Source organism: Suillus subaureus (assembly GCF_016647635.1).
Source record: "Suillus subaureus strain MN1 chromosome Unknown BJ212scaffold_13, whole genome shotgun sequence".
Lineage (NCBI taxonomy): Eukaryota > Fungi > Basidiomycota > Agaricomycetes > Boletales > Suillaceae > Suillus > Suillus subaureus.
In genome coordinates, this window is record NW_024538569.1 from 876,099 (window position 1) to 892,690 (window position 16,592).

A 16,592-nucleotide genomic window follows, 5' to 3' on the forward strand; every position below is an offset into this window, starting at 1 on the left:
CACAATACTCCCCCACACCGCTACCCACTACCCCAATACACTGCAACCTCCCCCATTACAGTGGCCATCAATCACAACAGTATTGAGTCTTCAGGACACCGTTTAAGAAGCAACCTTGGGTGTCTGCCACAGCTCCCGAGCACGTATGTCCACACTCAGCCCAAGTGCATGACAAGGTAGTCACAGTCTCCGAGCCGGGTATAGCTCGTGTGCCAAGCGGACCGACAGCTGTTAATGCCAGGAGTATGGCTGACAAGAGGTCACGGATCATCTAGACCATCAGTGTCATAAGTTGGATCTACAGGTTGGCAACTGGACTCTTACCGTCAAAAGTGCGAGTTTATAACTAGCGCAATAGCACGGGTCTGTTTTTCGTTCTGTTGTTCGTCAGCTCTGTGCTCACGCACTTTATAGCTGCTACTCGTCAAAATATTAATCCCTAAGTTAAAACTCAGCATTCATGCCAGCATCATGACGAGCATGGAGATTCTATAATTCTTACCACATGCTTTTATACATGATGGCGATGATACACCGTTTGATTCAACCTCAGGTTCCTTGACAGCATGATAGATGCTAATTTATTATGCTACCAGTGCGCTGACTAGAGTAGGGCCGAGCGCCGGTAAAAATATCAATATTGAACAAGTAGGGGTTGTCGATCGTCAGTGAGAGCAAAATATAGCTGAAATACATTTGGTACATAGTTGAGTTGACATGCGACATACGTTGACATCGTGATCGTACAAGATATTACAAGATTGGCCCACGAGGATGAGACTTGGGAACAAATTCTATACAGTGGCCCATCTGCCTTGTTCCTGCTATTTTCAGCACCGACTCCTCTACGTGGACACCAAACGTGCGCGAATCTAGTCTGTCGTTATTAAAGTAGATGTGATATCGAGTGATTGGATCAAGGTCTGCCGTTTTGAAGTTTGCTTGTCTCCTTCACAGCCTCTCTACGTGCATTCTGAAAAGGGGATCCCATGCGAGTCTGAACATGCGCAGCCCCTTCTTTGAAGTACGGGGCTACACCTGCAACGATCAGAAGCACTGACACATCCAATTTATGCAAAGGGCAGAGCGGGCACCAGCAACTCGGGTATAACATTGCCCAAGTTGAGGAGTACCTTAAATGACCCTGCATCCTCTGCTGGCGTGCGGATAGCTACGGATGGGAGTAGTTAGACGCCCAGTCTGAAAAAGTCTGGGTGCAAATTTATTTTCCATCTTCCAATTGCCACGCGATGGTCGACGGCGGAGCTGATCTCGTGAAGTCCTTTGGCTTCGCATACCATGAGAGTGTGCGTGACGCCAATGTCACGGAGGGATTAAGCGAAGGTAGAACTGAGTTCACGCGCGCCCAAGACCATGCTTCGTAGACGTGCAGACGTGCGGGTCTATAATTTGTTCAAAGATGTTGAAGAGCGTTCTGAAGGATAATGACTTGTAGTATGGTGGCGAGGCACGATAATGAAGGTGAATGACACCTTAGATGTGGGAAAGGGAATAAACAGTCGAGGGATTGTAAAAGATTCGCCGATCCGTAGAAACCCCTGCTTTTGTGCTTGCTATTTAACTCCTCGACTATGTTGCTACAGAAATGCAAAATAACCTTAGGTTGATCATCCGTGCGCCGGGAGAAACAACGGCTGCTGGGGTACTGACCTTAAATGTACTGTGACCATCTCCAGTTCCAACGATATCCACAACAAGATGCGAGTCACCATCTTCGATGGCTGCTTGTAACGCACGCACCGCTAAGTTTAACTTCAGTGTGTCGGCGAAGCTCGAGCGTCCCCATCATAATATAGCATCGCTCATCACTTCGCGCGAATCCTCGTGCGGCAACACACTTCTTGGATTTGGCTTCGGAAACGATTTGTGTACACCTGAGTATTGGTGGACCGGAGGGCATGAAAATCATAGATTATATTCGATATTACTGGTATCGAATACGGAATGAACGTTGTCTTATCTCGAGGGTCGTGGGATTCTGATTCTGATAGCAAGAGTTTTGCCGCAAAACTGGTTGTGCCTGTTCCACGGCAGAACTCACGCGAAAGGAGAGTGGCAGAACCTGGAAGAACTACAGAGTATCCGAGACTCGCAGAGATCCAGATATCTGATAACACAGTTCAAATTGAAGAGAATGTGAAAACCGACGTCCTTGAAGCACAGTGCATGCTTGGCCGTGGGAACGGTTGGAATCCTCCAGCAAGGTCCGACGGCATCCGATCATATCGCCGATAGCCCGATATCACCTTCCGACCTAGTTCAACGACGAACGTCACGGTCCGGTTGATATCTGCTAGGGTCCAGCGTCAAGATTGCTCCAGTGTTCTCATCATTTATATGGTCAAACTAGAAATAGGTTTCAAACTTGTGAAAATATTTCTTTTGTTGGGCTGGTACATATCATAGCGGGTACCTCTAGGATCGATATGAGCCAAGAATTAAAAAAATCGGCGGTTGGGTTGTGGAGATATGGTCGAAATACTGATATTTTGGCCTACCCACCATATCTCAATATTTCTGACCTCCAGAGGGTATGGGACCATCACCAATCGATTCCTGCACTTGGAAAACCTTAGGACAGTTGTTTATAGTACCGGTCTTAGGCCAAAATGAGGCACAGTGACATATAGGAGGTAGGAGGGGGGAGGGGGACTTTGCACATCTCAAGAACGTGATTTTTTCTAAGAAATCTGGCTCGACCATCGTGTTCAGAGGGTTCAAGAGCCCTCGGGAAAAATGCTTTTGGAGTCCTGGCAAGTCATGGGAAGTCTGTAAAAATCGATCTTTGTAGGGGGTGTCAGCAAAACTGACATATTTCATTTCAGACAGGCTCAAGCCACTCTGGGACCATTCCCAATCGATTTGTATGATTGAAAAACACCAGGCACAGTCTTTTATATATTGGTATTTACATAATATCAAGATATGGGAGGTAGGGGGGGAGGGGGACCTTGCATATCTCAAGAATGCGATTTTTTCTGGGAAATCCAGCTCGACCATCGTGTTCAGAGGGTTCAATAACCCCCAGGAAGAATACTCCTGGAGTCCTGGCAAGTCATGGGAAGCCTAGAAAAATCGATCTTTGAGAGGGGGTATCAGGCAAACTCACACATCACAATTCATATTGGTTCAAAACACTCAGAAATCAACTCCAATCCATTTGCATGATAATCAAACAGTAGGAACACTATTTTGCACATCAGCATCAACATAAAATCATGCCTTTTGGTGGAGTAGGCAGGGGGAGAGGGTACCACAACTCTGAAACATGATTTTTTTTGAGGAAATGAGCATTGCCATTGCATTCAGATGGTTCAATAACCTTTGTACAAAGTCCTATTTGAAGCCAGGCAAGTCACATGGAGGCTGAAAAAATCAATCATTGGGTGAGGCAGCATGACAGGGGCGACTCTGCTTACATAAGCAAAAGCGGTCAATTTGGATACAGGGAAGCAACTTTGGAACTTGACTTTGACAGATCAAATGGCTGTTGCTGCTTGATGCATATGAGTTCAATGACCTCAGTAATGAGCCTGAGGTCCATCCATGCAAGTCATATGACTTGGGGTGGTTTATGACTCTGAAGCACCATTTTTAACACCAAATGAGCATTGCCATCGCATTCAGATGGTTCGATAACCTTTGTATCAGGTTCTATCTGAAGCCAGGCAAGTCAAATGGAGGCTGAAAAAATCAATCATTGGATGAGGCAGCATGACAGGGGCGACTCTGCTTACATAAGCAAAAGCGGTCAGTGGGCAACTTTACAACAACATGACTTTGATCCATCAAATTCTAAGGGCACATTTGTAACCTGGTATTGGTTACACCCAGGTTATGGCTAGCCAAAAGAGCACAATCTGGGCATTTCTGAACATGTCAAAAATGCGCAGAACAGGGGAGGTCAGATCTGGGCATTTCTCAACATGTCAAAAATGCCCAGAACAGGGGGGGGTTGGATCTGGGCATTTCTGAACATGTCAAAAATGCGCAGAACAGGGGAGGTCAGATCTGGGCATTTCTCAATGTGTCAAAAATGCCCAGAACAGGGGGGGGTTGGATCTGGGCATTTCTCAACATGTCAAAAATGCGCAGAACAGGGGAGGTCAATTCTGGGCATTTCTCAACATGTCAAAAATGCGCAGAACAGGGGAGGTCAGATCTGGGCATTTCTCAACATGTCAAAAATGCCCAGAACAGGGGGGGGTCAGATCTGGGCATTTCTCAACATGTCAAAAATGCGCAGAACAGGGGAGGTCAATTCTGGGCATTTCTCAACATGTCAAAAATGCCCAGAACAGGGGGGGGTCAGATCTGGGCATTTCTCAACATGTCAAAAATGCCCAGAACAGGGGAGGTTGAATCTGGGCATTATGAAAGCAATTCAACCGTGGGAACTACTCCGATAAAAATGCAAAAATCAAGCAAAGTCAAGCAAAGTCTGAACGAGGATTCGACCCGGGCCATAAGGATAAGGATAAGGAATACGATAGTCAAGACTACGATAGCAAAAAATCAAGAAAACAAGCAAAAGACAAGGATAAGGATCACGACGGTCAAGACTACGATACGATAAGCAAGTCAAGGATAAGAAACGCGATAGTCAAGACTACGATACGATAAGCAAGTCAAGGATAAGAAACACGATACCATAGTCAAGACAAGGATAAGAAATGCGATAGACTACGATACGATAACTTACGATAACAATACGATAGTCAAGGATAAGGATAAGGATAAGCAGGGCAATCATATGTTAGACCGTCCCCACCCACCCACCCGTTAGCTCTCTCGTCATCTCGTATAAAAACGTATTCTCTCGGTGTCTTGCTTCTCGGTTAGATAGCTTAGCAACACACTACAATACACCACAATACAATACCCCAGCAAGACAAGCAATACAACAGCAATAACTCAGGCAAAATCAACCAACACAATACCAAAAAAATAGCAGAAATCATCCAAAATGAACCCAAGTCTGAACAACATTTTCGCCTAAGCCTGCCCCTCACATCAACCAAAATCAAGCCATGCAATACCAAAAAAATACCAAAAATCACCCAAAACCAGCCCAGTTATGGGCGTTTCACGATGTTCCGAGGGTCGGCATAGGGTCGAACTTTTTGCCTGTTTCGGTCACCGAACAGATCTTTTCTGTCGATGTGGGCGTCTGGGACTCCCGCTGTGTATGGACACAATACATACGTGTATGCATGCGTCGATGTGGGCGTCTAGGACTCCCGCTGTGTATGGACACAATACATACGTGTATGCATGTGCCGATGTGGGCGTCTAGGACTCCCACGATGCACAGGCGCATCCCACCTTACACTTCCGTAACACTTCACATATCACCCATACACACCCCTCCCATGACGTTGGCCTTCCAGGACTCCCACTGTGCGAGGGCTCGAAAATATCGGACCTCATCTACATGCGCACACAGTGAGTGGGCGTCCAAGACTCCCACTGTGTTGGGGGATTGAAACATTTACAGCCTATCGTGATGGTGGCCTTCCAAGACTCCCGCTGTGTTGGGGGATTGAAATACATCATACAGCCTATCACTACAGTGGCCTTCCAGGACTCTCACCATGTGAGGGCTTGCAAACATCGGACCTCATCTGCATGCCCATACAGTGAGTGGGCTTCCAAGACTCCCACTGTGTTGGAGGATTGAAATATATCATACAGCCTATCATTAACAGTGGCCTTCCAGGACTCCCACCGCGTGGGGGCTCAACAATGTCAGACCTCATCTGCATGCACATACAGTGAGCGGGCTTCCAAGACTCCCACTGTGTTGGGGGATTGCAACACGTCGTACAGCCTATCATTATAGTGCCCTTCTAGGACTTATCATACCCAGCGGGTGTCCATGACTCCCACTGTGTGAGGGAATTACTCAAGTGATAGTAGCCATTCAATGTGCGCAGATTTGACACATAAGCAACACTGTCATAACACTGGCCTTCCAAGACTCCCGCTACGTTGGGAGTATTACACAAATCACACTACCTTGCATCATTCACAGTGAGTGGGCTTCCAGGACTCCCACTGTGTTGGCTCATGAATCGTATCCAACCACCTGTCATCACAGTGGCCTTCCTGGACTCCCATTGTGCATACGATTATCCACCAGCCACCGGTGCATTAATATTGAAAGTGGCAGCTTGCTTCACACTTGCACCATAATAATAATGTACAATTGTGATGGATCCACTATCACTTAACTTACAGCTGATTCCGAAACCATGCGGAATCGCAAAATCAAAACTTGTGCGTCGCATGCAATGACTAGTCTACATCAGATGCATCCAAGGGAAGTGTTTCATGCGAGGCTACCGCTACTCAATCTTACCAATACTGACTCTCGATGGAATCATTGCTTATGATATCATTGAGGGACCAGCATCAGTGAATTGATGAGTCCGTGATATGGTAGCCATGAGAAATATAGGATGATATAATTCTGCTCCTGCTGAATATACCTATATATATGGCAAAAAATATGAGTGATCGGTACATAGCCATGGATGTTTGAAAATCCATTTTACCATGAGGAGTTTGTGACAAGATCATGATGTTGTACCGCTGCAGCGATCAATGTGCAGTAGCATCATTTAGTCACACTTGTTGACTCGTACCATATTCCTTCATTTATGTTTTGAACTACCAAGTGATATAAGACTTTATCATGGAAAACACCATTAGCACTTGTAACCTAATGTAGATTCCTATGAGAGTTTCTGACAAGGCCATGTTACAGTGCCCCACTCTTTTTCTCATCATCACTGCGGACTCCTATATGGCTGTACTTCTAATGCTTCCTTTTCACTGTGCTGTTTCCTCATGGTCTCCCTTATCTTTGACTCATACCTTGTTTTCCCATGAACCTTCCTTTCTCAGTAGTCGTTACCCTTTGCCCAGCCTGGTCTGTGCACGATTTCCTTACGTATATAAACCCTAGCTACCACTTGTATTTTCTCTAACTTGAATCTACTCAGTTCTCTTTGATACTCGAACTCTAGCTCCTTGGGAAGGAGGCTAGCCATTGTCCCATTTGAACCTTAGATCCTGTGGGAGTCTAAGTGATCGCTCCTGAGGGAAGCGTTGATTCGATAAGGCTCAGTCCTTGATTGACCCTGACCTTGATTCCTTTATTGGAACGACGCTCTATCTGAGTTCGTAACAGGCCATGACTTTGTGCCATCATGGCCAGCGAGGTATGATAGTGTAATTAGGTACCATTCATTGAGCCATATAATATTCCCTCATTTATATTTGATTTACAAAACTATATAAGTGGGTTCAAATATTGTGTAAATTACAATGTCATCCAAGGTCATGCACATGACCATCACCCTGCTCCACAAGGCCAGAAAATCAGGACCCAAACACTCATTCACAAATGATGATTTATTTGTATATATATGTGTCCCGTTTCTTTCACAGTAAATGACTAGTTCTTTGGCGCTACTGTGGTGTTCTCAATCAAATTTTTTTGACCATTGTATCAGCCTCTAGGGTTCAAACACTTACAGGTATAGCTAAATTCATTGTCAATGACTGTTTACATCAGCAGCCTCAGATTTTACTAATGAATTATTGTGGGTAACCCCAAATCACATGACCAGTGCAAGTGGCTGAAATTGATTTGTCATTGTTTGTGCAGGACAGAGCAAGGTGAAAGTCAGCAATGCTAGAGTGCTTGAGCTTACAGGATGCTTAGGTAAGCCATTTGAAAAATTTCATGCAAGTTCCTTTCAATTTTGTTTCACTACTACTACTACCACCCTCTCGAGCTCAGTGTTTCCTTGTTAAGGTCGTACTCAAAGGATAACTGGATCCGAAGCCCCTTACCCAAGTATTGCCCCTTATTTCAGGAAGGCAAGACTAACACGTCCAGAAGGTTGGATGAGTAGCGTAATGGATCCAGATGACTTCCGGATGAGGGATAAGTATTGTAGGGCTAACCTGGACGAGTCCAGGCTAGAAACTAACAGTAATGGACTGTCAGAGACAGAGGCAGATATGGATAGACTATAGGAATCAATCCTAAGTCTCAGAGGGTGACGAGAGTAGAGATACTCAAGTCCAGAGGACAGGAATGAGTAGAACTAAGATGATATTCAAACTGAGGTACTACAGAAAGTTACAGGAGGTTATATACTATAGGTATCTAATGGAATGATCAATCAGCAGAGTCCGAGGCTATGTATGAACCATGTGGATAGTCTATTGGTAAGTAGAACAGATCACAAATCATGAAATGGAAATGAAACATAGGTAGCAGATCAGGGAGCAGGATGGATATACAGATAACCAAAATACCGGAGTTAGGGGGTTACTGAAAGTAGACGAACACTGGTTGTGGATTCAGATGAGTTGTGGACCAGACCGGACGAGTGGACAGATTGAATGACAAGATGTTGGAGGGGGATAAGATGTGAGGATCGGAGATTGAGATGATAAGGGTTGGATCTGAGATCCAGATATGTGGATATGACATTCCTGGCCTCCCTGGCCTTTCCTTGTGTTCCCTCCCCAGCCTTTCATGGTGCTCCCTCCTTGGCCTTTCCTTGTGGTTCCTCCCTGGCCCTTCCTCATGGTCCCATCCTGGCTGTTCTTTGTGGCCGCTCTGTCATCCATCTTGTGCTATTCCCTCTCCACTATCTTTCCCTGTTTCTTTTTTGTCCTGTAACTACATATGTATTCTAATATATATAAAATTGATTTTCTTCATAAAATGAGTGTTAAGGTTGAGAATTATTTGGTGCTGGTGATAAGATGGCAGGTGGTTGCAGGCAATTTGTCATGTTTGCATTTTTGGTAGTTCTGTGCAACTTACTCCAGATAGTATCATTTTGATAGATATTATATAAATTTTAGGGGTAGACAAAGCTTTGTAAACCTTTATATTTTCGAGTCAATTACCTGATGCTTCGTAGTTGTGAACCTTCCTTCCGTTATGGCATTATTGATTAATCTAGCTCAACTGTCGACTTCTGCTGCACCTTCACTTCAACTGTGAGTTTGAGTGAAATCAGGACCTTTTCTCAATCATAAAATTTTGTAAGAAAATCAGGGAAGCTTCTTTCCTCAATAAGGCCAAACATAACAATGTGATTGTCAATAGCAGAATTATGCTGGTTCTTGTGATTATGTACTATATATCATGATATATGGCCTTGTACTTTCTTCATGAGTTCACTGATGAGTGATGAGCAAGTGATTTACACAATTCTTGTGCAAGCATGTGGCAAGGTTTCATTCATATGACTTGGATCAGAAGTTGACTCATTGTTTGCAGCTGCCTTTAACCAGCCCATATCCAGGGCCATGTAGTGTCTTGGTTTTTGACAATTGCCACATTCACCATAGCAACAAGGTCTATTGTCTCATCGAGGAAGAAGCTCTATGCAGGCTTGTATTTCTGCCTCCATATTCACCTGACTACAATCCTATTGAGCAAGCCTTTCTACTATCAAAGCATATTTATGACAACATTTTGATGACAAGGCTTTAATGAGTATGGTATGAGCACATCAAGCCATCACACCTGATAAGGCAGAAGGTTATTTTCGAGCTTCTGGGTATATTGCCCAGCTATTCTACTGATTCATAGTGCTAGTTCTAAATAAAAGGATCTTCTGCATCTGCATGATCACCCTCTGACTTGAAAGTGAACCCAGGAGGAAAGATAACCCAACTCTTCCTGTTTTTGCAGAAGTAGTAAAGGTTGTAGTGCAGAATTTTGTGCTCTGCTAATGACTTGTCAGCATACACAATGAATTGGGATATAGCTATGCACCTGGCCATGTGACACTGCCTTTCTTCAGCCAAATAATGTCACCTGCACTAAGACCAACTTGAGCAAGATCTTGGTCAGCCATGTCCACAAGTATATTTGGACCTATACCAATGCCACACAGAGAGGCTTCATATGTTGAGGCAAATGCAACACCAAGGTGGTCTTTGGCATACTTCAGAAAACAAGTGAGTGTCAAGGGTGTTGGAGCAACAGGTGATGTGACAGGGAGTGATGTCACAGTTCAAACAAGAACTGGTGTCAAAGGGGTAGCCTCATGTGTGAGATCTTGCACAGTTTGCAACAAGAGCATAGATGTGAGTGAACTGATGTCAGTTGTACTAACTGGTGTAGCTGCAGGTGTTGCAGCAGGAGCAGTTGCAAAATGACACATTGTATGCAAAGCAGGGTCACGCTTCATGAGATCAAAGGATGGGATATTGGGTGGTACTGTGGTGGTAGCCTCTCCGTTGTACTTGATTTTCATACTAAGTATTAATCATTATAATTTGATGTCAATCAGAAACATACCATTGCACAAGCCTAGTCCTTGATCATTGTGCATTGCCCCTTTTAAGAAGCCTCATGATGGGGAGTTGACAAAGAACCAGAAGTCATTTAATTATCACCTCTCTAAGATATTTTTTTTTGAAGGGCCATATTTTAATAAATTGATTTTATTTATTTAGATCCATGGTCATGTTGAACACATGTTTGCTGTTCTAAAGGGATGATTCCAGTCCCTTTGAGAGCTCCAGTTCAGGATTGTAAGGATCCATGATCCTTTATGCACAGACCTTATCTTTACATCAAAATGGCAACACCCATCCACATGACTCATTGATATGAATAGGCTCAAACACTTCATATCCAACTTACATGGATACATTCCTTCATCTCCCTTTTTCCATTTTCTTTCATTACTTTACCTTGTGCTTAGACCTAACCATCTCCTTGTTTCACCAAAGTATTTTCACCTCGCCATATGCTTCATGTTCTCATTCCAGCCTAGTCAAGTATTTGAAAACGTATATATACTGCTCATGTACTCTCCTACCTACAGTGAATCTTAGAGTCAGATCCCTGCTCCAAGTATGACCAAAAAGTCCCTCAGAAAGTCTCTATCACGGCTGTTTCCCAACTTGTCTTGCTTCAGAATCAGTTTTTGCTCGCAATTCCCTACTAAACTCACACTGAGCCTTACAGGATCCAGGCTAAGAAAGACATTGATTTTGCTGTACAGTGGATTAAGTATTGTATCATGCTGCATAACATGATCATTTGCTTTGAAATTGAGCATCACAAGAAGGATGGAACATACAAGAGTTCTCTAAAGTGGGCTTATGGAGAGGGGGAAGATTTTATTGATCAAGAGATTGAGAGTCCAGATGGTGATGAAGTAGTTGGTGACAGGTCATATGAAGGTACTCCAGGTCAAGCTGCTCATACAAGGCTGATGTATCCATTCTTTGACAGTCCTCACTTAGGTGCACAACACAGGGAAGGATGATAACCAACAACAATGCTTATTTGAACATGTACTACTACCAATACACCTGTACAACAAATGTATATACCTATGTAATATGAATGAAAGTACCACAAGACATAGAACATGCACATATTCAATGGAAAAAATGAGTAACAACAAATGATGACAACAACACAACCCCTGACAATGATGATGATAAGATAACAATGTGGACAGGACAAGGGGATGGACAATGATAGATGCAGATAATGACAGATGCAGACAGCAACGGTGACAACACAACAGAACAACTCATCCAGTTTCTCCATCTGATGTGGCCTTGGAGGCCTGCATCATTTGGTGGAACTGGATCTTGAGGCAGAGGATTTCTGCTTCCTTGTCAAGCACCAAGGAATGTGCTTGGTGGACCTGAATATCTGTCTCATGAAGCCAAATCTGGGTATCTTTGGCCTCTTGCAGGCGCTGATAGCTGACCGTGGCTTGGGAGACTTTATGCTCCTGGGTAGTGCGAAGCCAGTCATATTTCTTTATGTCACAATTGTGCTCACTTTTGGCTTTGAGCTTGATGATGTAGGGTTGATGTCTGTCCTTGTGGCATGATATCATGCTAGAGTACAAGCTCTTGATTTTGTCCCTCACCTGCTCCACCTGCTGCAACACATTCAACTTGGCCTTTTTCTTCTTCAAGCCACTGGCACTATGTGGAAGTGATGTCTAAGGCATCAGGGACATATGATACTTTGATGATGATGTGGTGTTGCATGTCATTGATGAGGGTGTCAATGTGCTGCATAATATCACTGACAGCACTTTGTGTCACCCCCCATAGCTTGATGGCATTTGGACACCAAACACTGAGTGGTTGTTGTATGTGGATGCCAGAGTTCTTAATGGCATGATGAACAGTTTTGGAGGGGAGGGAGGAGGAGAGGGTGATGAATGAAGTTGACACTTCTTCCCCACAACTGGGGAAGGGCTACCAAGCATCATGTTGTCATCATTGTTGCCCTCAATGTGGTCCAATGCATCCCCCAAGGGGGAATGCAATGGACCATAGGGCAGGTACATACCACCAGCAAACAAATTTCATTAGGAGGCTGGCAGGGCCCAGGTTGGTAGGCAGATGGAGGGTTTGAGACATTGGGAGTGTGTGATGAGTGCTGACTGGGGCCATAGTACATTGAAGGACCAGCCCCACCATGTGGTCGAATGAGAGAGTAGAAGGCACCTGTGTGGTCAATACCAGGTCTTGATGAGTGCACCTTTGCAGCCATGGACAGATTAGAGTGCCAAGTTCTGTGTACCATGGCAGCTCTAGGAGCCTGGCATCTACAACAATCAATCAGCAAAGAACAAGAGAAAACAGGTCGGAAGCTCACCTAGTAGATTTTTTGCTGGAGTCCCCTCAGCTGGATTTTTTTGTATTTACCCCTAAGACTGCATGAATTTTAGAATATTTATTAATGGAATAAAAAATGACTAGACTTACATCCTGATATGATTGCACACTGCATTGCGGAATTTTTTTGGATTGACTGAGTATGCAGGACCATACTTGATGTGGTCCATGAAGACAAGCTTAGCGATGACACTATAGATCTGCCCCTTACCTGAGCCTGAGGAACTGCCATCTGTAGCAACCATGGCTTTCTTGCTATCAGAATAGAATAAAATCCTACAATCGGCAGGGTAAGTGTATGTTAATCCCAGGCTAAGGACATGTGGGGCAAAACAATGTGAGATCTCCTGCATTCAGGTTGTCAGAATGATGGCCAAATCCATGCCATTTCATGGCCTTCAACTGCCTCCACTGTCAAGTGACTCTCATGAGCTCTCTGTATTGGTCCTTGCCACATGCTTTGTCAATATAATATCCTTGAAATGATAGAGATATAGCATTACTGGACCAAGGTGTGGAAACATGCTCAAGGTCATTTGCTGAAGCTTGCTATAATAGTTCATCACTAAGGTGCTGCATTCAAGGTTGTCCAATAGAAAATCATCAAGCACCCTAAAGGTGAACAAAGTCTTGGGCTTGTTAAATGATGTGGGGAACAATCCATGTCGAAACATTTGAATGTCTGGACTCATGGCATTTGGACAATCACAACATTGAACCTTGAGGCGATGAACTCCTGACTTGTCAATGATGACTATTGTGTTTTCCTTTGGCTGGAACTCAGGTCCTGACACAGATGGTAAATCTTCAGGCTCAAGCTGGTCTTCAGGTTTATCTTCTTCGAACAAATCCCACCTATCTGTGAGGACCAGACATTGTTTGTCATCATGACCGAGGTGTGCGATGAGTCTGAAATGAGTGAGACAACTGTGCTCAAAAAATTGACCATTCCATTGACTGATCCAGTGGAAAGGATTGCAACAATGTTGACTTTTGCAACAGCCAGTGCAATAGAGTGGCTCCCCAAGACAATCTTGACATTTGCAGACTTCATCCTGGTCACAGACAATGCATCTCCTATCTTCTGGTGGAGCTTCTTGATCCAGGAGGTGATGTAGATATGATTCCTGCCTTGGCAGCCATTACTTGAAGTAGTCATTCTGACTCTGCATTTTTTATACTTAGCTATTGTTTGAATAACAATCCAACATTTTACATGAACTTGCCATGGTTTTTGGGAGTTGCAAAGGCTCAAATGAGCCTTGGTCATGCTTGTAAGTATTGTCAGGAAAGTCTTCCCAAGGAGGTGGTGCCTCAACAGGCTAAAGTGTTGGTGATTCTGGGGGAGAGTTAGGCATGGACCTGTAGGCATGTCTTTTGTGCTTACAAGTGGGACCTTGACCCATGTCTTCCTACCTTTGCTGCCCCTTGCTTCTACCCTGTGGGATTTTTGCAGTGGGGTGCATCTACCTATCTTCATCTTATTTTCTAATGTTGCAAGCAAAGCATTAGCTCAGGAAGGTTGAATGAATTGCTGTTCCAATATGATGTTATGCAGTCTTGATGCATCATTACAAATTCATTTCCATTAATGGTATTGCAGCCAATGTGGGTTGATTAACCTACTGATAGGCTTTGCTCAAAGTTCAATTTGTCACCATTATTACTTCCACCTTGCTTATCCAGGCCATTCTGCAATCTCATTCACCATGGCAAGATCAGGTCATTCCACTCAGTTGACTTCTGGAAGACATAGGGCATGTCAACCACAGACACAGAAGCTCACAGAAAATGAAATTTTGGAGTTGAAGAACTACCTCCCTGAGTGGACTTTGGCAAAAAGGAAAGAGAAGTGGGCAGTTTTCACTGCCATAGCTAGGGCTGCCAGGTTATTTGCTCCTGAGGTCGACCAAGCATAATGGAAGAAGAGGAAGCAGGTGATTCATCCTTGCTGTGTTGAAAAACTAAAATTGTAATATCTTATTCTTCCATCAATGCTCAAATGTACAAGACTTGGTTGTTCAATAATGGGAAAAAGAAGGAAAGGAAGGACATGATAAATTATGGATGCCTAGGATGGTGATCTACCAGTGGAACCGGGAAGAGGTGCTAAAGAGGATCAAGGACAAGTCTGGGGCAAAGCCAGGAGGTCCCGGTATGTTCAAGCATTATCAGGCAGCTGTAAAGAGAGTGATGGCTGAATTGTCCAATAACAAGTTGGAGAAGGTAAAGGAAACAGCCAAAGAATGGTCCAATAACTTTCCTCCTCCCAAGATACAAGCACAAGTCACTCATAAGAAGGGACCTGTGTATATGGAGTACTTTTTGAAGAAGATGTGGAGGCAGTGCAGGATGAGAGTGTTTGTGATGTTAGCTTGGAAGAATGAACAGGGAGAGGTGCTGTTTGGGATGTAAGTGAATTTTGCTGGTCATCGCAGATCTTCCATCTCAATACATTTCATGCAGACATGATGATAATGAGGTATTAGGAGATGGGGACAGCTTCATGAAGATGAAGGACTAGGAGGACATTGAGCTAGTTTGGCAGGAGTATGTGCAGGAACAGTTTGGTGAGTGTTTGAACTCTGGCTACTAGAAGGAATTTGTTGATCATCTTGATGATAGGTGCCAGGGCATGGGATGGATGACAACAGATGGAGGGAGGTCAAAAAAAGAATTAGAAAGCCTGCTTTTAAACTCAAAACTGACAGGGATGGGATGCCATTGCTTCCAGACATCACCAAAACAAAACTCGAGGAGAAGAAGGCAATAGCAAGGGCATTTCTTACATCGCACTATTGTGAGTCTATCGCCACAACACCCAAGAATTTGTTGAATGCATGGACACAGGGATCTGTTCTGGGATTGACAAGGCAGTTGTGCCATGGAGTGCCATCATACAAAGTCAGGATGACTTTGTGGCAAGAAAGTATGTTCCAGCAGATGTGGACTTGAAGGAGCCTTCAAAGTTGCAAAATTGGGACACTACAACCTTACTCAATTTCTGGCATGCTCAGCAGGAGAAAGGTGATGGTCCAACATTCCTGTTCAAAGCATGGAAGAACAAAGATAGAGACATGGTAGCATCAGTTGTATCTGGGAATTCACCTTCTCATCAGACTTGTAAAGTAAGGAAGCAGATGATCCAAAGGCCTCAGAATTCATCAACCAACACCAAGAGTGACTCTCATCACATGGAGGATGATGCTGATGATGATGTGGCTGATGGTAGATCCCCACAAAAGAGACCCAGAAGAGAGCCAGATCCTTTGACAGCACATAAAGGGACAGTGGTCCCATGTGCAACTCCAAAGCCTTGCCCAGTCAAGCCAGCAAAAACTGGTGCACTGCTGACATCACAAATGGGTGACCTCCTGGCTGGGTTGACTAACAGAGTCACCAGCAATGTTGAGGAGGATGTTGTAATGGAAGGAGGGCACATGTCTCCAGTGCTGAAGAACATGTGGGGAAAGAAGTGGTGATTGATCCATTGGTGAGGACAACCCAGAGTAAGTCAATGCAAAGCCATCAGACAGTACCCCTCAAAAGACCATTCAACAATCAATACTTGGGACTTGGTGATGCTCAGTAAAGCAAGAATTGAACTTCCATGTTCAACACTCAGGACTCAGTAAGCCAAAGTGAGAATTAAACTTCTGTGTCTGACACTCAGGAATCCCTGAGCCTTAGGAACTCAATTGGAAATGGAAGAGGAATGTATCACAAATTCAGTTGTTTACATGATGTGGTATGTTAATGAAAATTTGGAAATTTACATGTGATTTGACTACTATCAGAAATTCAGTAATTTACATTTGAATTTGATCTTCAAACTGATTGATCAGGGAATCTACTACCTTGAGCATTTT

The 16,592-nt window shown here is 44.0% G+C and overlaps 6 protein-coding genes across 6 annotated transcripts; 2 read left to right on the forward strand and 4 right to left on the reverse strand.

The window, feature by feature from the left end:
• Positions 1-1,334: 1,334 nt before the first annotated feature.
• Positions 1,335-2,724, reverse strand: BJ212DRAFT_1299225 (uncharacterized protein; the record flags this gene model as incomplete). Its single annotated transcript, XM_041332831.1, is given in 6 exon segments — positions 1,335-1,403; positions 1,672-1,742; positions 1,762-1,895; positions 1,972-2,041; positions 2,063-2,128; positions 2,544-2,724. The coding sequence occupies 6 exon segments, from the start codon at positions 2,722-2,724 to the stop codon at positions 1,335-1,337; spliced, it is 591 nt and encodes a 196-aa protein (XP_041193971.1).
• Positions 2,725-4,950: 2,226 nt separating this feature from the next.
• BJ212DRAFT_1500367 (uncharacterized protein) lies at positions 4,951-6,447 on the forward strand (the record flags this gene model as incomplete). Its single annotated transcript, XM_041341579.1, has 7 exons — positions 4,951-5,228; positions 5,318-5,466; positions 5,595-5,660; positions 5,716-5,795; positions 6,001-6,054; positions 6,262-6,300; positions 6,323-6,447. The coding sequence occupies exons 1-7, from the start codon at positions 5,052-5,054 to the stop codon at positions 6,445-6,447; spliced, it is 690 nt and encodes a 229-aa protein (XP_041193972.1). The 5' UTR covers positions 4,951-5,051.
• A 3,210-nt stretch (positions 6,448-9,657) lies between these two features.
• On the reverse strand, positions 9,658-10,319 carry BJ212DRAFT_1480274 (uncharacterized protein; the record flags this gene model as incomplete). The annotated part of the gene is made up of 3 exons (XM_041340055.1): positions 9,658-9,788; positions 9,836-10,007; positions 10,083-10,319. 3 exons carry the CDS (start codon positions 10,317-10,319, stop codon positions 9,658-9,660), a joined length of 540 nt encoding a protein of 179 aa, XP_041193973.1.
• Positions 10,320-11,615: 1,296 nt separating this feature from the next.
• On the reverse strand, positions 11,616-12,968 carry BJ212DRAFT_1299227 (uncharacterized protein; the record flags this gene model as incomplete). The annotated part of the gene is made up of 5 exons (XM_041332832.1): positions 11,616-11,912; positions 11,964-12,038; positions 12,130-12,300; positions 12,395-12,653; positions 12,814-12,968. The coding sequence occupies 5 exons, from the start codon at positions 12,966-12,968 to the stop codon at positions 11,616-11,618; spliced, it is 957 nt and encodes a 318-aa protein (XP_041193974.1).
• A 67-nt stretch (positions 12,969-13,035) lies between these two features.
• On the reverse strand, positions 13,036-13,715 carry BJ212DRAFT_1270006 (uncharacterized protein; the record flags this gene model as incomplete). The annotated part of the gene is made up of 2 exons (XM_041330846.1): positions 13,036-13,134; positions 13,179-13,715. Coding segments are annotated over 2 exons (636 nt in total), but the record flags the coding sequence as incomplete, so codon positions are not given.
• A 1,084-nt stretch (positions 13,716-14,799) lies between these two features.
• Positions 14,800-16,205, forward strand: BJ212DRAFT_1480276 (uncharacterized protein; the record flags this gene model as incomplete). The annotated part of the gene is made up of 5 exons (XM_041340056.1): positions 14,800-15,134; positions 15,190-15,205; positions 15,248-15,293; positions 15,356-15,523; positions 15,574-16,205. 5 exons carry the CDS (start codon positions 14,800-14,802, stop codon positions 16,203-16,205), a joined length of 1,197 nt encoding a protein of 398 aa, XP_041193976.1.
• Between the last annotated feature and the right edge of the window lie 387 nt (positions 16,206-16,592).